This window comes from Ascidiella aspersa, chromosome 1, assembly GCF_963924565.1.
Source record: "Ascidiella aspersa chromosome 1, kaAscAspe10.2, whole genome shotgun sequence".
NCBI lineage: Eukaryota > Metazoa > Chordata > Ascidiacea > Phlebobranchia > Ascidiidae > Ascidiella > Ascidiella aspersa.
Window position 1 is genome coordinate 11,061,988 of NC_139447.1, and position 24,423 is coordinate 11,086,410.

General features: G+C 36.7%; 1 protein-coding gene across 1 annotated transcript; it reads left to right on the forward strand.

The window, feature by feature from the left end:
* The first annotated feature begins 481 nt into the window (after positions 1–481).
* Positions 482–15,519, forward strand: LOC146167474 (sushi, von Willebrand factor type A, EGF and pentraxin domain-containing protein 1-like). Its single transcript, XM_083389315.1, has 18 exons — positions 482–598; positions 1,288–1,386; positions 2,475–2,660; positions 3,020–3,199; positions 3,735–3,923; positions 4,220–4,330; positions 4,795–5,022; positions 5,696–5,872; positions 6,071–6,256; positions 6,904–7,089; positions 7,423–7,611; positions 7,846–8,031; positions 8,919–9,107; positions 10,071–10,227; positions 10,963–11,080; positions 13,931–14,081; positions 14,380–14,481; positions 15,090–15,519. The coding sequence occupies exons 1-18, from the start codon at positions 532–534 to the stop codon at positions 15,200–15,202; spliced, it is 2,814 nt and encodes a 937-aa protein (XP_083245441.1). The 5' UTR covers positions 482–531; the 3' UTR covers positions 15,203–15,519.
* The last annotated feature ends 8,904 nt before the right edge of the window (positions 15,520–24,423 follow it).

Sequence of the window (24,423 nt, forward strand, 5' to 3'; positions counted from 1 at the left end):
GTTTAAATACGGATTTGCATGCGGGCGACAGCACAGGTTGTGACGTACAATAAATGATTTAAACATTTCCGTGAAATCCCTAGATCCTATTGTTTTCTTCAGTCGACTGGCTTCCTCCGACATGTAAACCAATAAGATGTATTTCCTTGATCGCGTACAGAGCCTTTATAGGCTTGCTTGGTTGTTAAGTCAAACCGTTACTGCCAGAGCATTTCGGATAAAAGTTGATTTGCCAAAAATGTGAGTTTGCGACAAGGCAAAAATTTAGTTTATGTCAAGGGTCGCTTTAACCTTTTGATTTTATAGACATTGCAAACTAGAATTTCAAATGCAAAGAAACATATGTGGAATTTCTGCCAGAAATACCGTCGATAATGCGTCGACAACGCGTAATGTTCAATTTCCTGACTGAAAAGTCAGTTGTACCATTAACGGCAAATATATTTTCTAATTAAAACGGGTTATTTTTTACAGTTTAAATTTTTGTTAGAGTATAGGTGGAACAGAAAAAGTGTGGTTTTATTTGTCGACATGAAGACATCTTTATCTATATTTCTCTGCATCTTTCTTTGCAACGTTCATTTGAGTTATCAGCAAGGTAAATCCTAGGCTTTAGAAGAAATAAAAATCCGAAAAATAATCTCCCATTTTAGTTTTTGCTATTTTTATTTAACAAAGATGAAATGTAACAATTTACACGTTTCTAGCCAAGTATAACTAAATAAACAGCTTCTTAAACTATATTAAAACCCTTACCAACTGCGCTACAAAGTAGTATATAACTTTTGTCTATCTGACTAGAATGTTTTTTCAATTATTATACGTTATGATTTGTAGGCGGAAAGCAACATTGGAATAAAACATTTTTAATGGTTCGATAAATGTTATTTTCCATACATATAATGTGTGTATACTGTGATCAGTTGGTTAGAAGAGTTTGATCACAGAATATACACATTGTGTATGTGAATGTTTCAGTTGCTCAAAACGGGCCGCTGATCCCCTTGTGTTACAGCAGTAAACAGTGATTATGGTCATTTCTTGACCGGCTCTAAATGAGCATGCGTAGCTTATAGTTGGTAGAGCAACGTTCCCGGTTTGGCCGAAGGTCGTGAGTTCGAACAACCCCACATATAGCTGTTTTTATATACTGGCTTTACCTGAAAATCCTGTTTTGGCCTAAATATTTCGGTAAGCCTTTCCGAAGTCATCCATTGTATAGGTCATCACTAATTACGGTTGTTGTTTCACAAAATAAAACTTGATGGCTAAATATACTTCTTTTAGATTGTGTTGATGACTTTGACCGCTGTCCTCAGTACAAGAGTGCATGCGGTCAGACTTCAATCAGTTCCTCATGCCGCAAAACCTGCGATGACTCTTGCTGTAAGTAAACTAGTATTGCGAATTACACAGCCATTTGTTTTGTTTCTGTGGTTTATCCCTAAAAAAAGAAATCCTGGAACTTAACTGTCCAATCTTTTTAGTTTGTTTAGCTTTTTAGGTTAAATAAAATGTTTCACAATTCTTGACGCCTGGCGGTATAAAACAAAACATTTAGTGTTGTATATTTATACTTTAGCCCAAGGGTTTTTAACCCCTTCTACTTTATTATCCATTTCCCTCTGTTCAAATTCCTGTTACTCAAAATTAAATTTTATATATTTTTCTCTTTTACCACACTAAAAATATAAAACCTCGTTATTTAAAAAAATATAGCTCGCTCGTCTCATCACTAACTCGAAATGTACACTTAGGTATACTACTCCAAATCGTTTTAACAATTTTACTGCGTAAAACAAAATATATACAGTAGGCCTATAGCTTTTTGCTACTTATTATATGCCGAAAATATCAATGTAGCACGAACACAAAACTGAGGTGCGTTCCACTGGTAGTCAGCAAACCTTTAAAAATGCTCTCAACAACGTAGGCTGGCGATGTCTATAGACACTAATAGGAAGTGAACATGAAAAACGAAACAAACATCAACCTAAGATTTTTCAATCAATATTCACATAAAAATCCAATTTAAAAAAATAATTTTGACCTAAAGTCAAGTCAAGTCATTTGAAAGCATTGCCGTTAGTCACTACAAAACTGCCAAACATTCTTTTGTGCGTTTGGCAGAACAGACAAATTTTACCGATGACTAATTGTTATCAATACACTTTATTCTGTTGCCGGATTTCTGATTGTTAAACGGTACAACCTGTGCCTATAGTCTATGTTTTTGAAGTTTAATGATATATAAAATAGGATTAATTATCTTTATCATTTTTGCAGCCGGACCCATTACTAACGAGAATGCTAATAAAACATAATTGAATAGCATGTTTATGTATTTTAAACAGACTATACTTATTATTTGTGATGCCTTAACTTATACGCTATTTAATTAACAAACACCGAATCAACTTAGAAACTGTTGCCATTGCGAAAAGTAACACCTCCATTAATACCGTTTTCTTTAGCTGCATGCAGCAACCTTCCACAGGTCACAAATGGCGGAAACTCTCCAAGCGGAACAAATCATAATGGCGGCGTTGTAGTTACTTACTTTTGCAACTCTGGATTTCACTTTTTGCCCGGTAGCGTCGAAACAAACTCTTGCACAGATGGCAATTGGTCTTCGAGCGTCGCCCCTACTTGCGCTCCAGGTATAAGTTGGCGAGTCGGTGTGTGACGTCATTTTTTAAAATTTACTTTTCCCAGCGGATAATAAATATAATGTATACCGCCAAGCAAACTACACGTTTTATCACCTATTTTGGTAGGAACGGTTTTGTGAGAAGAGCAAGAACGATATCTAACTCGTATTTATTTACTGTAGTATTTCATTGATCACAAAGGACCTAAACGCTACGTAATTTTGCTTTAATATACTTTAAAGAAAGTAACTATCTATAAATAGACCATCGGGAATATAATGTTTAAAATTGCTTAAAATCGCCGAGCGGACGATATTTCATACTGCTGGCGAAAAACCCTCTTAAACCAGTCGTTGTTCTGCTTTTAGTTTGTCCTTCACCTCCTGTCATTTCTGGTTTTACCGTTGTTATGCCAGCGGCACCCTTCTTCATCGGTCATCAGCTCACGTACAAATGCACTGACCAAGCAGCAACCATTATGGTCACATCTCCAGTCACCTGTCAATCGAACTCGACCTGGAGCACTCTTGTTGCCAATTGTTCCACAGGCAAGGCTCGAAATAAACTGTCAGAAAGCAGACCTCGAAATTATTGAACGTCGGCACATACGGACCAGCAATAGTTATAATTTGGTGTTAATATTATATGTTTTCCGGGTTGCTAAGGCACAATTCGCTTTGGCGCTTAGCACCTTTGTTACCTTTTAGTTGTTAATATGTTATTCTCAAAAAAAAAAACGCCGTTTTTACGCAGATTTACTGTCTTTTAAAGCGATATGGATTAATTTGATGAATTTTAAGAATTGGTTTATTTGTTAATTGGAACAAATCACGAAAATATTTAAAAGCAAGTGAACATAAAAACGTCCGGTCAAACTCTGTTTCGAATTAAAGTTTTTCTTTCTAAGAACAAACATTGATAAGATAAGTCAAAGGTATGCCGGGGACGACAAAAAGTCGAATATACAGCAGACAAGTTTGTTAATCAATCGAAACACCTTGTAGCGGCGTGGATTTGCCGAAAAGTCGAGTGAATATGGGCAGAATCCATTAATAAAAGTGGTTTGCACAATTTGTTCCTCAGAGGGTTCGTGCGGTCTTCCCCCTGCGCTTCAAAACGGAGGCTTCCAGCCAGTGCAGGCGGCCTATGCAGCGAACTCCGTGGTCAACTACACATGCAACTCGTTCTATCAGTTTATTGGGCTCCCTGGATCAGAATCGACAACCTGCCTCGGTGGATCGTGGACAACAGGAAATCGGGCCTGCTTGCGCAGTACGAAAAATGATTTTTATACATTACATATGTCAGAGACCTATACTCAAGAAGGTTTCCACTAGCTATTAGTTTGCAATTTATATTAGATCAGTTTTCTGTTAATCGTTTTCAAACGTGAAAAGAGTCCTTGTGAATCGTTCTCTTTAAGACTAACAAAAAACATTTCTTTTAATTCTAACGAAAAACTGTTTGTATTTTTTCCGAGTGGCAGTCGATTTATAAGCGATGCTAAAACATAAAAAAGGCCAAGCCGCTAACAGAAGAAGCTTAAAAACACGCATTTTTATTCGCAGATTGTAACGACACTCTACTCAATTGTGACTTTTTAAAGATTTATTGTGACGTTAGTGCTTATAAAGAAGAACTGGCCTTGAAATGTGCAACCACTTGCAACACTTGTCCTGGTAAGTTAAGTAAAGACGGCACAGTTTTTTGAACTCCGTCAATAAACGCTACATTGAAATAAAACTCTATATAAATTGGAAAATTGTTCATGTAGGCATGTCGGTTATTCTGTGCCGTCTTGTCTCAATTTCTTACGTTAAGATGTGTAGCAGGGCAGTCATTTCTTGAAATATACACGATAAAATCATACCTATTGCACTAATCTTGTCCAGTTCGGAAACAGCTGACTAGGAGAATGACATTCACACCGCTATTATTGGTTTGCATAGTTTATGTCGAGGCTCTTTTAATAAACTTCGATTTGACGTTCCTGCAACTATATGTTGCTGCATTTCGACAAAGTTTATTTGCAATATTAGCATACGGAAATTACACTGCGGGGGATTCGAAAATAAATTTTTAGTAGCATTTTCCCGAACCTTACATATTTCGTCAACGCTTTAATAAACTTGATTTTTTCTAGTTTGCTCAACAGTCCCGCTTACCGCCAACTTGACAGTAACCCTCACCGGTCCGCTAAGTGTCACTACGGACCTTTGGACTGAAAACGCCACTGCTCCCTTCAAAGTAAGATATGGAGTCCAATACAGTTGTACGGCGGGAACCATCTCCGGATTATTTCCTGTCAACACTTGCATCAATAATGACACTTGGCTTTTCAACGGAGATGACATACCAACATGCGTACCAGGTATAGTGTAAGGCTTTTAGGGGGCCTTATGTGTATATATTAAAGTGTGTCCTTCTTTTAAAAGAGTGTCATTTATTTTAAAGAGTGGCATTTCTTTTCCTTTTTCCTTATACGGTAACAATATCTAAAGCGGATTGGCGATAATACCATAGTATTAGGATCAACAACATAATAAGGCCAAATAAGATGAAACATCTATAATGAAAAAAGAGAAAGGCCCAAAATTATCGGATTAAGACCATTATGGTCTTAATGTCACCTTAACTCTAGGAAAAGTGTATGGAACGATTGAGGATTACCGGTCTGTCAAAGCCATGGTGTGCCGCCGTTTTGGCACTGAAATGGCTGACCCTGTTAGGGTTAAGGGGTGGGTAATGAATGAGGAATGTGGGTGAAGATTAAAATTACTGCGGGAGTTAGTAATAAATTAGTGGTGCGGTTTGGACAAAGTAAAAGTCATTTTAAATTTTATTCTGGCTTTTTAGGTCTAATGTTGAAGCATAAAGGTCTGATTTCTATCTTGACTTATTATGAGTATTAAACATCCGTCCTGTATTAGTCTTTCCAAGCTATGTGTATTTATTGGTATCGCGGCTATATTAATTCTAGACGTTGTTTTATACTTTTTGAGTGTTTTAGGTATAACTAGTATGGATTTACTAATGTCGCACAGATTGCGGCCCGGTGCCGGCAATTGCATCGAACGGAAGCCATGCGCCAACTGGAAGCACATTTCCGATTGGAACCCGGGTCAACTACACTTGCAACCCGAGCTTTACTCTGCAAGGACCCGAATTCAACCTCTGCCAGGATTCCATGTGGTCTAATTTAACAGCGCCACAGTGCATTCGTAAGAAATTGCCAACAAGTTTGTTACGTACTTATAATCATGTTAGATTTATGTTTTAACTAATTTTATCTAAAATTTTTAAAAGAAGCCTGTAGGGCGATTTTAGGGTCATTGTTATATGTTAACCCGGCTATATTAATACAAGAAGTTATTTTACTGTTGGGCCGTTAGTGATATTTTCTAATAATTTACTCACAGCCCTGGAATGCGGCCCGGTGCCTGAAATCGCTTCGGGCGGCAGCCACATGCCAACTGGGAGCACATTCCTGGATGGAACGCGGGTCAACTACACGTGCAACTCACCCCTTGTTTTGGTGGGACCCGAATTCAACCTCTGCCAGGGTTCGACTTGGTCCAATTCAACGGCACCAGAGTGCAAAGAAAGTATGAGAGCGCATATACAGTTTGTTATGTATATAACGGAAGTTCGACAAACACCTAAAAAAGAACGTTTGAAAACTCTATACTTTAGGGCAGTGGTTCTCAAACTTTTGGGCACACTAAACAAATCTCAGCTATTTCGCGGCACACTTTTAACAGAAAAACAATAGAGGAATTTTATAATCGCCCTTACCACCCGATAAACTACATTTAAATGTCTCTAAATGGATAATTTGTAATAAATAATGCGTATTTATGTCTAAAATGCTTGCGTGTATGCCATTGGGAATAAAAACATTCTCTTTTCCGAAATTACATAAAAGTTAGCGGCACACTTGACAATCTCTCGAGGTACACTAATGTGCCGCGGCACACAGTTTGGAAATCACTGCTTTAAGGTGTAGGACTTTCACATTTATCTGTTTTATCTTAATTTTAAGCAGTTAGTGTTGCACTGGGCATATTTGTTCAAGAAACGACAAAAGAATAGTAGGCCTTCAACGGCGATAAGGTGATTAAAAATCATTTAGAAGTCCAACATAACAAATTTGTTATAGTGTGCTATATTTGATGTTTGCTTAATACACATTTTGTGACATCCCGCCGCATTGCCACGACACACGCTATTTGTATCATACATTTGTTTTTAGTCTGTTCATTTCCACCCGCCTCGGCCGAACTGAACGTAACCCCCGACCGCCCTTCGTATGTGGTTGGTGAAAACGTGACCTACTCGTGCAAAGCCGGCAATCTCTTTGGCGAACCTCAGTCCGCCGAGTGCCTCGCAGGAGGGATGTGGAGCATTACCAACCTTAATCCGCTTTCGTGCGTTGTGGGTATGTTTGATCCTTTTTTTGGCTTCACTTCAAATTGCTTATATAGGTTATCAACTAAACCTGAAGGACGATCTTGTATAAATTCTTTTAAATTTTTGTTAGTGTGAAAAAAGTCTTTAGTTGAACAAATATTTTTGTTTTTACTTGTCGCTATATTGTAAAATCCTCATTATTATTATACGTTGAAACCGTATAAAGAAATCCCTAACGCTTAGTGGTTTTCAGAAAACGATTTTCGAGCCTGTTCGTTCAGAATGGCTGCCCCACGCTATTGTATTTTATTTTTACTGTTCATGCTACAAGCTGTCCTTTTCGAATTTACCCCCCATCCAGGCTGCCTGGCACCTCCGTCACTCACCAACGGCAACTATACACCGTTCCAGACCCAGTACTCTTACAATACAACGATCACGTACTATTGCGCGAATGGCTATATTCCGCAAGGCCCACTGGACACCAACATCACGTGTATCGAAGGCAGCGGATGGACGACTCTAACCTCGCCCCTCGAATGTATAGAAGGTCGGTCTAAGTTCTGTCCAATTGCGAAATGAAAACCACCACGTTTCTCCGTGTTTTATTTGATGCTTACTTAATACACATTTTGTGGAATGTCGCACCATTGCCACGACACACACGATTTGCATTAGGTTGTTTTCCATATTACGTATTGGTCAGCTGCGCTTGCAGCACGTGCTCACTGCTCGGGTTTGTCGCATGTTGTTTTCAAGCTTAACCTTAGAAATTCTCTTCCAGGTTGCACTTTTCCACCCGCCTCGGCCGAATTTAACCTAACCCCCGACCGCTCTTCGTATTTGGTTGGTGAAAACGTGACCTACTCGTGCAAAGCCGGCAATCTCTTTGGCGAACCTCAGTCCGCCGAGTGCCTCGCAGGAGGGGTGTGGAGCATTACCAACCTTAATCCGCTTTCGTGCGTTATAGGTATGTTTGATCCTTTTTGGGCTTCACTGCAAATTGCTTATATAGGCTATCATCTAAACCTGAAAGGACGATCTTGCACAAACTCTCTAAAATCGGTATTAAATATGAAAAAAGTCTTAAGTTCAACAACATTTTTTCTTTTGCTTTTCAGGAAGTTATCGCCAGTGTTGTAAACATATTATTTTGTAATGACTTAAGTCCAGTCAAGTCATTTAAAAAAAAATAACTTACGTTTAATGTCAAGTCTTTTTAGAAAATAAAAGTCAAGTCCCAGTCCAAGTCATTATTACAGCAAGTCACACCCAAAGCAAACCACTAATATAATAATAAAACGATAAACCATTAAAAATGGTAAACTCGACCGAATATAGACAATATTTCGACTAAAAATAACAACAAACAACAACATGTAGCAATTTAATCGTTATATGTGCAAAACTTGCCATAAATAGCCCACTTTTATTATAAAATGGTTAATAAAAACATTTAATTAAACCCAAGTCATTTGACTCAATTACTTAAGTCTAAGTTGACTTATTTGTCTAAAAGACTTAAGTCAAGTCAAGTAATTTTACCAAAATGACTTAAGTTAAGTAAAGTGATTTAAAACAGTGACTTAAGTGCACTTAAGTCAAGTCATTCAAGTCATTTGACTTAAGTCATTACAACACTGGTTATCGCTATATTGTAATCCACATTAATATTTGCGCTGGAACCCTATAAAGAAATCCCTAAAGTTAGCACTTAAAAAAAACAATGGCCAAGCGTGGTCGTTCAGAATGACTGCCCGACGCTATTGCACTTGTTTTGTTTTACTGTTTTGTTGAACAGCAAGCTGTCCAAGCAGTGGATTCTTTAAAACAATAATCGATTTACCCCCTATACAGGCTGCCTGGAACCTCCGTCACTCACCAACGGCAACTATACACCGTTTCAGACCCAGTACTCTTACAATACAACGGTCACGTACTATTGCGCGAATGGCTATTTTGCGCAAGGCCCACTGGACAGCACCATTATGTGTATCGAAGGCAGCGGATGGACGACTCTGACCTCGCCCATCGAATGTATAGAAGGTCGGTTTAAGTTCTGTCAAAGTGCAAAATGAAAACCACCACGTTTCTCCATATCTACGCTGTTATCCTAATCCAGCGGTTCTTAACCTTAATCTCTAAAACCAATTCCACCCTAAAAAAAATTAGAACTTGTACATATTTCTTAAAATATGTCGATACAAAAGAGAGTATTCTTTAACATTGAAGACTGTTTGATAATCATAACGGATATTTAGAGCAAAAATTTAGGATGTAAGAGCATTGACCTTATTTATAGCTGAACGTATAGTATCGTTAGAATATTTTTTGCAGATTCTTTATGACATAAGGTCGCCCTATTTATTAAATCATGGCAGTGTAAACAAGTTATTTTGAAAATCACTTAAGGCAATTCATGTCATTTATGAAATGACTTCAGTCCAATTCAAATATTTTCAAAAAATAGCAAGTCAAGTTCCAGTTCAAATAATCAGTTGCCCAAATCAAGTCCAAGTCAACTCAATAGAGCAAGTCATCTCCGTGTCACATCACTGATATCATAACAAAACCATAAAACCTTAAATTTGGTAAACTCTTCAATTTGGAGCAAAAGGTCAAGCAAAAAATGAAAAAACACAATTGGCAACCCGATCATTTTACGTGCAACAACTGAGATAAACAATTTTATGGCAAAATGTGAAATAAAAACACTTAAATTCGATCCAAGTCATTTGGCTAAATTACTAAGTTCACGTCAAATTCTTTGTCCGAAAACTTAAGTTAAGACAAGTCATTTTAGAAAAAACGCATTATTGACTTGAGCCACTGTATGCTTTCAACGATTAAAACGATCACACAGCGATATACTACGAACCTACTGGTGCGAGCACGATCCATCAGTAGTTCTCATAAACCTGAAAATCATTCTGAAATATAATAGTGAGATGTGCGTCGTAAACCGCGGGAAGGAAATATTTCCACCAAATAAGACTGCTTGTTTTGCAGTTAACGTGTTGTTTGTGTTCGATGGCAACGACCCTGTGGATAGATGTACGGACATTTCAAGCGCTATAGGAATAAATCCCGTCTACCCTCCGTCAACAATAAACGCAAACCCCAGTAATTTCAAAAACTTCATCCAACAACGATCGTTCGGAGAGAGGTGGGTGAATGATAACCGGTTAATATTATGGTTGGTATCGCTTCAAATGACTTAAGTTACTTAAATCCAGTGGTTGGTTTATTTACTTCACGTACGTTGTCAGGGCATAAAGGGCTATAGACTTATCTTAAGAGGTTTAGATATATTGATTTTTGATAAGGCCATAGGAATAAATTACGTTTATTTCAACACAGCTGCCTTGTCTGCCCGCCGAAACTCGTTAATTGTAAAAAATGCCGGTTTCATACAAAGTGCGATTTGTTTTTATCTTACCAGACTGATATCACGAGGTGCAAGATGAAAAGTGGCGTTATCGGAACATATTCAATATGACCAGACCTTTTCAAAAACTATTTCTCAAAATAGCAACCTATAAGTGCTAGCGATATGTTATGATACTTAAGTTTCGATTGCGCATAAAGTTATGTACAACTTTGCCCTGTTATTGTTGGAAGGCGTTCGTGACGTTAATTTGTCAGTGGCTATATGTGTTACTTTTGCAGTTCGTTTTTAAATAAAATTTGACATTATGAATTTCTTATCTAAAACGCTAACAGCCAAAACGTGATGGTGATGAAAAAACGCCCATTCTTGAACAACGAGTTGAATCAAACACTATAATGTGGCCGTTCGCCCTTGGGCTTAAAATAATTAGGATAAAATTCGTAAAACACGTTTCCATCTGCCATTTTGTGCCACACACTATATTTATTGCTTTGCTTCGACGTTTTCCAGCTTGGCACTCTGGGCTGACGCATCTTCGAGTGATGTAGCCGTTTTGGAGCACGCTGGTGTTTGTCCACCTGAAAGAAACGTTCGGGACTTCGGATCTATGCAGTCGACATTCGGCACGGTTTGGAACATTAGCTAAACCATGCTTGATATCGCAAGACTACAAAACTCATGGGACAAAATTACATTTTCTGGCCGTTTGCCACTTTTTATCCAAACCATCTGATATCGGTATCGGGCGTCACAAAATTTTAGTACTAAACTTGACCAAAGTATATATTGCAACTGAATTTACGCTCGCGTAAATGAACAACCAGCAAATACACAAAACACAATGTGACTTGATAATAAGGACAAGTACACTCTAGCACAGACCTGGGCAACATACGGCCCGGATTTCGGCCCGCCAAGCAGTTTAATCCGGCCCGCGGCTTATTTTAGTTAAATTCATAGGCTAAGTGAAAACTATTCAAGACCCCGACAAAATCGATTTTTAGCCTAAAACGAAAATTGTTTTCACGGTTCGCGCGAACTCTATTGTCTTTCTCGTATGCTCCACGTGATTTTTTGTCAACTTTACAGACAAATAGCGTCCTCTGCACTGTGGCACTCTCTCCAACAAAAGTTTAACAAGCTTAGCCTGATATTTATATATTTTTTGCACGATTCCGTCTCTAAAATATGAACGAAATAGCTACCGTTTTCTAAACCCCGAAATATACCGATTCACATTTTGTCAACCTATTTTAGTGTCATGTTGTGCGTTTCTCCAAATTTAATATCGTCTTAGCAATATGAATGTTGTACCGCAAGTAACATATTGATAACTTAAAGCTTTAAAAATACGAGTTTTTTGTATCAAATTATTAAATTTAAATTACAAAATTATTAAATTGAAATTGAAATTTGCATTTTTATACAAATATAGTCGCAATTTTTTCGCGCTTCGCGCGAGGTCTAGTTGGCTTTTTAACATTCGGCTCACACATTTTGGAAGTCGTATTTCGTGTATTTCAGATCCTTTTTTTTACCCGGCCCGCCAAGACATTGTAAGTTTCTCATGCGGCCCGCGACTAAAAATAATTGCCCACCCCTAGCACAAAGTATGTAAATCGTGGTAGTTGTTTTAATTCTGGTCCTCAGGGCCGGATTAAGGGTACTGAAGGCCTAAGGCTATTTACCAGAGAAGGGCCTAATTTTGCAAACGAAGCTACAAAAAGTAGTAAAAATACATACATGAAAAATTCAAATTATTTACTGCAAAATAACACAAACATAATAAAAAACATGTAATAAATGTAATTAAGTGTCCTAGACTCATAGTGTAGGGGAGATGTGGTACCAGTGGGTCACTTTTGACGATTTCGCATCTGCAGGTTTTATTTGCGTCGTAAAATAGCATTTAGAGGTCGTAACGTGAAGTTTAATCTACCCTTCAACATACCACAGCATTTAACTCAAAATGTAAGAAGAGAAAACTTGAATAAATGCACCTATTTTTTAATTTAACAAATCAGTCATTTTAAATTAAACTTACTTAGTTATAGTCATTGCAAAGCTCGTTTTTGGACTCCGGCGAGGTATTTTTTGTATTCGACTCTGTTTTGTTACTGCATTTGCCGAGATGATTCCTAGATTTTTATTTTAATAATGCGTTACTATCATTTGCCAAATACGCTGTGCATAATCTAGCTGAATATTGGCCTAAAAGTTAAACTTGAGTAATCCCGTAGCATACCTTGCGCGTTTCACGATGGAATGTTTTTTTGCAAACTTTTTAAGGAAATGGGAACATTTATGCACCAGGCATTTCAAGTTACTGTAGTTGCGTGCCCAACAGCGTTTGACGGAAACTGAAACATTAGGCGAAGGTTATCCTCAAGTAATAGGCTGCCCGAAAAAACGCTGACGCCGCACCACATGGCTATATATATAAAATAGCACAGCAATTGCTTCGCCACAGCGACAGGCCTTTATCCAATCTTGCCACCCGCAGACGTACGATTAGGATTTAAACTTCGCGATAAAACGTAATAAAAGAATACAATATTCTACTTTGAACATTCTACTGGCAACTGGAAGGTAAATCAAATAACGTGTCAAAAATATGAGTTACAATACGTTACAAGAAAGTTCATAATTAAAATCACAAATTTAAGTTACCATACAAATTTTATAAATAAAGACACTTGTGTAATTGGGTTTTGCAAACTACGATGTAGCTAGAAAGTTATGCCCGTGGCACCCCAAGGGGGCCGACGGCCACGGTTGAGAAACCCTGTTCTAGATCCCAGAACAAAATGCAAATTCTATTAGATAACATAATTTTACTTTTTTGCCTCAAAAATCGTTTCTTATGTAAAATCTTCAAATATCTATTTTAAAGAGGAAAAAAGCTCCCCAGTCACTGGTCCCTATGATCCACTGTTCCCACATTTCCCCTATTAATGTAGCCGATATTTAAAATTACATATTCTTTGACTTACAGCTAGCATACGTATAGGTTGGTTCACACTAGACGGCGACGCGTTTTGCTTGTGGCGTTAGCGTCTGGCAAAAAACGCTAGCGTCGTCCAATTAACACTTAAGGGATTGCCAGCGTTAACGGCAAATTTCCTTGTTTCTAACTGAAAGCGTCAAAGTTTAACTGTTTTAACTTCCGCAACCGAAATTTTAAAAACGTTTTACGTTAACGCCAGACGCGTCTAGTGTGAACCAACCTTATGAATAATGTCATCAACATTCGAACCTCTGACAACATCACTATCTATGTTTAAAACGGACTCCAGCTATTTGTGTCGAATTTTGACTTTGACCAAACTTGGAGTCTTAAAATAATCGCCCTACTTATCATATGCTAAACTACCACGTTAAAAACTGGGCAGTTTCAATGTTTTCAGTGAGGCTCAATTTTATTCATTCGCCAAGGATATACTTTAGTTATGTGCGTATAAAGTGACATATTTAACAGATTAGCAACGCATCATACACATGTGGGTCGAACAACATTATCACTTTCTTTAATGGTTGCAACAATCCTATATTTGAACGCATGCCAGCAAACTCGAGGAAAAACGTGACCCTGTTCATCTCGCACTCTGTCACCGATATCTCAGGAAGTGGTGAGTAAACGTATAGATGCAAGTTGCAGGGTTCATGGCCGCGTATAACTATGATTTCAGTTGAAAAATTTATCTTAAAGTACGCTATTCTTAACAAACAGTTGTTTGGATAAGTGTGCAATGTGTTAAAGACCTTCTGTTGCAAATTTTTAATTTTTTCAGCTGTATTCGTGTTTGCAAATTTTTAATTTTTTTAGCTGTAGTAAATAATTGGGCAGAAAAAGGACACCCTGCCAGCGGGTGTTTTCACATTTATAAAGGCGAAGTGTTAAAATCTTGTTTATCGCATCCTTTGCAGAAACGATCCTGCCCATTTTCCCAGCAATTCCCCTGGTCAGTGAGATGTATACGATGACGACGCTGCAACGGAATAACACCAATTACAACGCAACAAGCGATTGTGAGTTAATTGCACCCTAAGAAAGCGCCTTGATCATAGTTTTCCATCAGAAATAGGACTTATTTACTAATTTCGGATCTTAGCAGAATTTAAAATTACGTTCAGTTCATTAAAGGCCTCGGTTTAATCTAAAAAAAAACGATGTGTTTGTTCATTTGGCATACTCATTTACGCTGCATGTTTTTTTAATAATATTTACCGTGTCTATATGTCGGGGCTTTGTCACTGTGGCCCTTGCACCCCCCTTAATTACTATATGCGAAGGCAAAACTGTTACTATATGTGAAAGGAAAAACTAAAACTGTTACTTAAGTGAACGGCAAATTGCTATATGTGAAGGCAAAATTGAAATTTCTGGTTATCACTAGTACTCCAGGGAACCTTTTTTTCGGTAACAGACAACAATTAAACTATGCTGGTTCAAATCAGACTTGTAAGAAAACGCTTAGGTCCCTGTATGACCATTTTATTGTTAGTTAAACAAAAAGGAAACCTTCCAACACATGTTTTCAATGTTACACATGTGCAGTATTTAATCAATAAAAGTGTTTTACCGAGAGCCAACTGGTGACTCATATTCATCCCTGTTGAACTTATATTTTTGGCAGATTTGAGTCAAGTAGCTTGTGGCGTTGGTCAAACGAATTGCTACAAATTCCTCGGATCTGTTTGGGATGAAGCATCAGAAGTGTTTTCCAGATTTCGTTTACTGTTTCCCTGATTTTTCATGTATGCTACCATAAGCCTTCTACCGTATATATATATTTTGTTGTTATCTGGTGTATTTTCGTATATTAACTGAATGCTTACTATGTGTTTGGTTCCACCAAAAAAGTACCAGTTTTTACAAGTTTGGAATGTTCGACGATAATCTTATTGAAAGTTTAATATTGCTAATATAATCAAAATAAGAAGAAAAATTTGTACTTTTTATCACTTTAAAATGAGACTTTGGTAAAATTGCATTGTATGTTTGTTTTGGAAGATATTGAATCGTTAACCCCTGCGTTTTGAATGTTTTACCAGTGCCTATTATTGTGTAAACAGAATAAAATATGTATGCTCTTTCGAAATCGTTTAGGTCTCCATTTTTTTCGTTGCATGTTGATTGGCAAAAAGACAGCAGACTAGAGTGAGCGCGGGGTAACAGAGTATGGGAATGTACGATGTAACAAACCGGGTAGGTCTATCCAAAAATCACTCTCCCCCCAAAAAAAAAAACAAAAAAACGTGCTGTAATTTTTTGAAATGATGTTAGGTGGTTACTGGTTGGGACCTAAGGTACCAAATTGGTTTTAGGGTTAATTAGAATAAAATTGAATTTTTTTTTTGGGTACACATAATGTTAGCAGCGACTTGAGATACTTTCATAGATCTTGTTAGCTTTTCTCCTTTGGAATAAAATCTAGTTTACCTTTTTCTTATAGTCATTTACATACAGTGACCGGAAACTGGCATGGTCCTCTGGTAACCCGCGATTTTGGTTGTTTGAGTATTTTCAAAAGTCGAATAAATAATAAAAACAATTAGTGAAACAATCGCATTAAAGATAAGCACATCTATATTAATGCGAATCAACGCAAATTAAAAAAAAATATATGTTTCGCTTTTATGTTCCTAGGGCCACATTACAACATAAGCAAGCACAGCGCCTGTTGACGCTTTCGACGGCAGATTAGACAACTAGATTGATTTTAGCTTTTTAAAATTAGACTAGAATTAAAATTAGAACATTTCAGTTTTTCCAAATTAGATTAGAACAAGAATTAGACGCATTTTCTCTAATTCATTAAATTAGAAAACTAGAATTAGCTAGTTGTCCAAGTCTGCTCGACGGTGGTCAACTCGACATATTCGGATGTTATTTTTTAATGTGTTCCCAAATAGTTGCCAACATAGCTTTGTTATCGACAGCCTACTTAACTTAAACAATATTTTATTTTACATTTTGTATATTCAGTCTATAATTAATCGTTTCAAACTTATCGTCATACAATTTGTAAACTTCTATACATATAGATCAGTGTTTTACTTGGGATCGACAGAACTTTGCTTTTGATTAGCGGACCGCAGGTTGAACGCCCTTGCAATTATTTTAGTTTTATTTTTTAGTTTGTACATCAGTGCCCCTACGTTATCCGAACAAAAACAAACTTGCAATCATTACAACGTAATAAACCCATGTTCAGCCATGGCTTCCAGTTGTGTCGTAAGCGTTTCGAGACTATGTGTGTTGACTCAAACAAGTGACCGACCCTTCTAGAAATTTGCTGACTACTTCCTATGAGCTTCCAACCAATGACATAACACTTGTGATGTGACGTAAGGACAAAGCAGTAAAATTCTGCACGCATCGCGTTTTGTGAAGAAAGTTTGTTACATTCAATAAGCAGCCAGTTTAAATAGACGCATGAACTTTTTAATGAGGTGCGAAAAGCATGCTTAGCAGTTGTTAAATCTTATTCGACGCACAAGAAAGGGAGAATGTAACCGATAGAACTGAATGTTTTATGAACGAAATTATTTTAACAACAAAGAGAAAATTTTGCAATAAATAAAATTTAGTTTAAAATGTTATAATCGATTTGTATAGACTATATTTGTTTAGAGGTCTTGAAACGCGTTTTTCGCATAAAATGAAAACGTATATCAAACACTTTTTGACTTCCCGCATGGCAAGCAAGATATGTCCCTATCTATTTTCAGTACTTTTTTTGATTATTTCGCCTAATGAATATTTGCTCTGATTGATCGATATGCTGATGGAGTTTCCAGTTTAACTAGAAAACCCACATAGTTTTATTTAACTGGCAATGAAAGGATGTTACAATAAATGAAATTTGATCGATTTAGAAATAAGTTTGCTTTTATTGTATCCTACCTTTCATTCGCATTATAGATTATTTACCTTCATGTCAAAATCTCGCTATTTATTTCCATCTTTGCCTAAATATTTAGAAACAGCCAACTTATATTTTAAAAAAGAACAAATTCAAACAAAAACTCTGAAGGAAATAAATCATATAGCCTTCATTTGCTAAAGTAAATGCTTATTAAACAACTTAGCACCTCTGATATATTTTCTCCAGCATTTTGGCGGCTTACACAGGTCATGCTCTTCCGTACAATAGGTCACCAAATCGAATAAAAATGAAAAAATTTCGATTAAAAACATAAAGTCGCTTCTCGATAACAAATGATTATAGCCCCTCATTTTTAAAAAGGTATCGGTAGCACGTTGACAAGTTCAGGACTTTTTGTTTCGTTGTGGCTTTGTGACTTCAGTAAGTTACTTTTGATCTAAAATCGTGTAAAATTCACTAGAGAGCATTATACTACGAATGTCAAAATAGACGTGACATTCTCAGAGTGCTACAGATAACTGCTCAACAGTTACGAGGCTATAGTCAGTTGTTATAGCGAGGTATTTTTTATCGTTTGTTCGTGTTTTTTTTTTTCGTTAAATAAGTACGTGAAATGAATAGGTGCCATTCATCCTATAAAACGCGGCCTATATTCGCTTTTTGAAACGTCGAAAAACAAAATTAATTACAACAAGGTTCTTTTGATTAAGATCATACAGTACATGTTAGCAACATATATATAGTGAGGTTTTACATTAGTAACATTTATGATATAAGTTCTTTCATGTAATTGTGTTGGATCCACCAATATTTAAAAACATTTAGGCTGTTCCAACAGGTTTTGCAAAAACAGCTTCCTCTTATTCAAGATGCTGTCGATTTACTCGACCTTTTTGGCTTTGCAATTTATTATCAAGCTACATTTTCGATCCGTGCATAGTGTACCCAAGCTCCCTCTTTGCCTTCAAACTAAGAAATAAAATAAGGTTTTCGATATCACTTACGCATGTTGGTAACTTGTCTCCGTTGAAAAAACAAGTTTCGTTTTCGACACAAAGGTTAGTTCCTAAGCTGCCTCCAGGGGCACCTACAAGATCTCCAGCAGTACAACCGTACCCAACGATATAACTAGATTTAAAAGGGCCCATTGTGATCGCTGAAATGTCAGCAGTTCAATCTGATAACAATTTTCCAGAAGCTGTTACAATTAGGCCGGGTGTAAGGGGTGGTGTCGTGCTAAATAAAAGGAATAAAATAATCATTAACTTTTAGGTTTTCACAGCGTTATACAACTGACTATAGTTATACAACTGAATTTTAGCAAAAACTTTTCGTCACTTTCGCACTTGTTGCACGAATCTCGGCATTCCAAAGCTGCCATGCTTGCAAATGCTCGGTCGGTGCACTTTACTGTGGCCACAAAATCAGTGCAGTTCATCGAATCATCAAAAGCTAAAAACATCAATAAATGCCGATGATTTGACTAAAAGTAGATACGCCTATCTCTATATTGTCTTGCAATATGACGGTTTTGTGAGTAGAAAACATTTTTGTAATTTCATTTTCAGGTATAAAGTGTATTGTGCTGTAAATTAGCTGTAAATGATCGCTTTTATAGGGTGTATGACTTTTTTAAACATTTCGTCCGCGTTATCAAGAAAGGATATACATTAAAATAAATTAACGTTTAGTTTTAAAGTTGCCTTGCTTGCAGAGGCCGTGTCGGTACACCTTGTCAGTACACGCAATGCGTTGTTACCTCACAGGCTGGAGACTTACAAGCAATATTTTGAGATTTGGTTTAGCGGTAAGCGGGGTACTTGGTTACGTAAAAGTCTTAAAGAGTTGCAATCCTAGACAAATTTTTAAGTGAAGTAAATTCTTAGAAGGTAATCATTTTCCTTCCTGGTTTGTTGTAAAATGATTTCTGACATAGATGCCGCTGAAAAAGTCTTTTAAATATTTCCACTATGCCTAGTCTTTTGAAACACAGTAAACTGTTAGATATGTTGGAGCTTACCCCCCAAAGATCTTAAAAAAAGTAAACAAGAAAATACATCTTTTTCAGTTCGTACTTAGGTGGCAAATATTTGTAACTTCCGTCCAATTTCTATTTATGCAAGTTGTGATTGTTTAGCCGGCGATTAGACGAGATGCGTTGCACATGTAGTTAACACTTCTTCCATTAAGAGAGGTCGCCATAACCGGTTGATAAGATCCGTTCGGTAGAGCTGAGCCTTATACAAAACGTTAAAAAAATGTTTTTAGCTATAGAAAAACTTCACGTTTTTGAGCGATTTTTTGCCCAGCGGAGCTCAGCGCAGCTGTAGTGAAAACAATTTTACGTCCAGCTCAACTCAGCGCAACTGTAGTGCAAACGGCGCTTTATTGTTTAATGTATAGGGAAAAAATATACTACTGAACTATTAGTTTAATACATGCAAGACGATGGGTTGGCCTGATAAAAAGAAGACAAAAAGGCCTGGTGAAATAAGGATTTTGCCCGCCGGTAACCAATGGAAGTGATCTTACTGGTACGGTGTACCATATTTTTCGGCCAACTTTTACCACTGGTCGACAACCCTGACTTACTGTGTCCTTCAAATATTTAACTTAAAAAAAACTTGCTCAATGTTTTTTGTGCAAAAAGAAGCATTCTCAAACATGTTTAAAACTATCGTAGTTTAATTCAGTTTGGGAACTGACATACCCTAAATATTTTATGGAACATTTGCTAGGAATAAAAAAAACTAAATTTTATCTTTCAACAACTCATCTGTTCAACAATACTATTGACGAATTGAGTAGGTACATCAATCGGTTTGTTTCACTTTACAGGATTTAGAATAATTCCGGGCTTTTAAGTTTGTTCGAGAAAACGTGTTATTAATCATGGGTTTGGACCATGTATTATTACAATCATAAAGAATTGCGGTTAACTAAACGTCAATAACAGTAATAACTTACTTATGTGCAACTAACAAATTCCTTGGTGGCAAAGCACACGTTATTAAAAAAGGCACGACCGAGTAAGATTTCTATTAATATTTTTTTAAACAATATGGAAACGCGGCGTTTGGCTGCAACAGTAATATAAAATAAACTATAGCGTTAAAAGTGAACCACAACTAGGCTAACTTGCTGAATCACTGACTGCCCGCAAAACTAAAGCAGCTTCGTAGTATATTTCTCATATACTTTTTTCGCTGCGGTTCCGTTTGCAAATATTATTTGACGTTCGTATTATATAGCCTATTTACGTCTTTTTATAAATCTATTTTTTTACAGAGGGTTACTGATGGTTCGCCAGCTGTGCTTCCCAACGGCCCTCACCAACCAGTAATTACGAATTACCTTAACGACAGCATTGTTAACTGCATCTGCGACGCCTACAATAAGATCATCGGATTATCTTATATGGCTATATGCTCGAATGAAACTTGGTCGTGTCTTCAGGCAATTTTCGAGTAGGTTATAAAACTAAATTCTTAGTTTGTTTTAGGAGAAAGACGTAAAAAGTTACACTTTAATGTCACAAAATTAGAGCTTATCGAAATTAAGCCAAGACGATTAAAAAAATAGTGAACAAAAAACTACTAGACATACCGCTATGGTAAAAACCACCGCACAGGCTTTTAAAAAAATGTGTTGCGAAGTATTTACATGTTTCTATTATGTTATGAAATTGATTTACTCAAAGATTGATATCTGGTTTAAAGACACGGTGAATTGAAGGACACTGACGGCGATTAGTTTTCGGTGTTGCATTTCTCAATAAATATGTTAATATTTACTGCACAAAATCTATTCATTTTCCGTCTCAAACGCTTTAAACCATTTATGCCAAAGTTAGTCGCCTACTATACATTTATTTAAAATAATTGTATATATAAATCGAAATTGTGTAAAAGTTTAGAAGAAATAATCCTGCAAGATGGCGATGTGTGCATGAAAGAAAACACCCACTTATATCAATCAATTTTTGACTAAGTTTCGTTATGCTTCAGTTAATGTGTTGCTATAGGTTGCTATAGTTTGACTTTGACCGATTAGTTTTAAAATTAACTATCTTGGAAAAAGGCAGATTCGAAACAACTAACTGATATTGTGCACTTCATCTTTGAGAGGGAAGTCAGCGAGAGATTGGCACAAGGCGAAGCCTTTTTAAAAATGTAAACGACTTTTAATATTTTGGGTGATACCGAATGCGTTTTTGCCCGTGTTGAAAGAATCTTATCAGCAAAACGTACCCAATGTTTATAAAGGCTGTTCGATCAACGGTCAAATTTTTTGCGAAAGACTGCATCAAGTAAAATATTTAGGCTCCATTTCAGACCTTCCCCCCCAAAAAAAATTTCGGTTTTCTTAAAATAGATTATAGAATTAAAATTACCGAAGAAAATAAAAATTTACACTGAAGTCAGACCTAGAATAACCTGTAATCAATTCATCATACATTTTACCTCCACGATTGCGCTTCTCCGGCTATGTATATAAACCACCTGTTGCAAGACAAACTAGGCTTGTTTCGACTGACAAATTTAAAATTGCTTTTAAACAACGTAAAGCATTTTCGGTGAAATCTGAATGCAAACAAAGTACACTAAAATAAGAACACACAAATGAAATATGTTTAGCAAATCGGGCGAATTCTAGATAACAACAGAATTATCTGGAAGTATGACCGGAGACCGACATAGATGGTAATAAGGCAGGTGCGGAAATGTGCAAGGGCCTTTTCCTATTGTTTCTAGTGAGTTTAGGACAATTTAAAAATAAAACAAACAAAATTTGTAAAGGTTGACCTGCTATGTGTTTCGCAACGCTTTGCAGCAATGTATAGAAATAAAAATTAACAGATGAGTGTTTTTATGCATTTCTGGTGATGGTTCTTTTAATTGCTACTTGCACAAAAAAAAAACAATTTGCAAAAACAACCTTGATAAAATGTTGAAGCGTTTTACCTCGTATGTCCCTTTATTTATTATTTTATTTTTTTTTAACTGTTTTTTATTTTTTTTATTATTATTTTTTTCATTTATTTTTTATATGTCCCTTTATTTGTCTTGTGTACATTTTATGCCCTGTAATTCAAACCAGCTGCCACAAAGTGTAAATATAGTACCTCTACAAGGGTCAACAAAACACCGGCCAAATGCCAATCCAAAAGTCACCTCGCCCTTATATCTATATCAATCGTCTAACGTGACTCTGTTTTATTTGCATGTAAAAAACTAAGCTGAAACTGGTAAATAACCACATAACATCAGCTTACAGCCCAGTTGGTGACGATTCTCATAAAGTATTATATCAGTTTTGTAAAAAAATAGTATGAACCGCTTTCCGATTGTTGCCTTGCTGTTACTTTCAAGTTTACTATCGATTGGCGAAGGTAAATGTTATATTGGTGAAACGTGTAGCCGAAAAGTTATTAAACGATTCATATAGATAAATATATATTTTTTTATACTGAAAAAAACGAAGAACGCGGTTTTTAACGTCGAAAGCTAGTTATTCTCTGTATTGGATCGTTCCCCTTAAATAGCCTACTCTAACTTGTGCTTAGTGTTATAGAAATGTTCGATTGTGAACACTTTGTAAAATCTTACTGGCAAAGCATTATCTAAACTTTGTGTTAAAGAAGTTAGGAGATATTTTAGTTAAACTTAACGATTAAACGAAATTTCATTAAGTCATGCATTAGTGCACTTTTCCGACGATACCAAAACAATACCTGCACAAGTGCACACAGTTGAAAATGTTTGTAAGCACGGTTTTTACTAACGCACTACTGAGAAATCATATTGCGTAGATCTGCAACTTAGGTTACACCTATTTGAAGTAAAATAATAATTAGGGGATCGTTCTCTCTTAAGGTATCCATTGGTGGGATTGCAGAAACGCCACAAGCGTTGGACACTGCATTGAAATTGGACGATTGGTGCGATGTCCGGGACACCAGGTAAATTAGCTGGTTACGAAATCACGGCTCTATTAGATTAGACACATCAACCCAAACCCACTGACCTAAATAAGTGAACCATTTAGGCTGAAAACATATGTTTAAACAAGAAAATACGGTTCTGTATATAGTTGAAGGTCTCTGGAAGTTTTCCCCTGCATATAACACAATTTTACAATTATGCTTTAAGTTCCAAAACTATAGAAACCATTTTAGGACACGTGCGAGACCTTTGTTCACAGAAACGGTCTGGTGAGGCCGACTTACAAGGTGGAAAAGAAATGCAGGGCAGCTTCATCTTGCCGTAGAAAACAGGTAACTATTGCCAAAGGCTGATAAAGTGATGTTCTTCTTCTCAGTTGCAATAAGCAATCAAGTTGTATACATGCAGTTTGAATACAATCATTAAAATGTTACTTCTTGTTTCTAACATACAATCGACGTTCTGTTTCTTATAATACGCAATATAATAAAAAGCGGCTAAGGCGATTAAACTAAAGAGTAACCTAATATGGTCGAAAATGCAGGAGTCGGAGTCGAAGTCGGACTTGGGACTCTGGACTCGGCGATTGCCGCCAAAAATCGTAAAGTGTGCTACAGCAAATGGTGGAATATTTTCCAACCATGTATTGTGAGTAAATGAATTACACGACACCCTTATGCGGGGATTGCTAACAATCCACCTCAATTGAGTTACGTAAATTGGTGAAATATGCTGTAGAGTCGGAGTCTGATTCGGGGCTCGGGTTTATTTTATTGACCGGAGTCGGACGCAGAAGTTGGACGCGGGTTTTTTTTAACCGATTCCTTAGCCCTGAAAAAATGTAAGGAAAGTGCAATTTGCTTGTTAAATACGCCGTAGTATTGCAACCGACTACATATGCTCAACCAATCACACATACATAAATTTGGTAAGCAAAGGCGCTTAAAAAGTGGGTTTACCCTGGCGTTGAAATTGTTAATTGTCAAATTACAGTTTACACTAATGTATTCTGAACTCCGAGGTAACTTATTTCTATACAGACTCGCTTGTGGAAACGAAAAGGCCCGTGGGCTTGTAACGAGGTCCGTCGAAAATCGTTCTGCGCCTGCTGCTGCCAAACCGATAACTGCAAC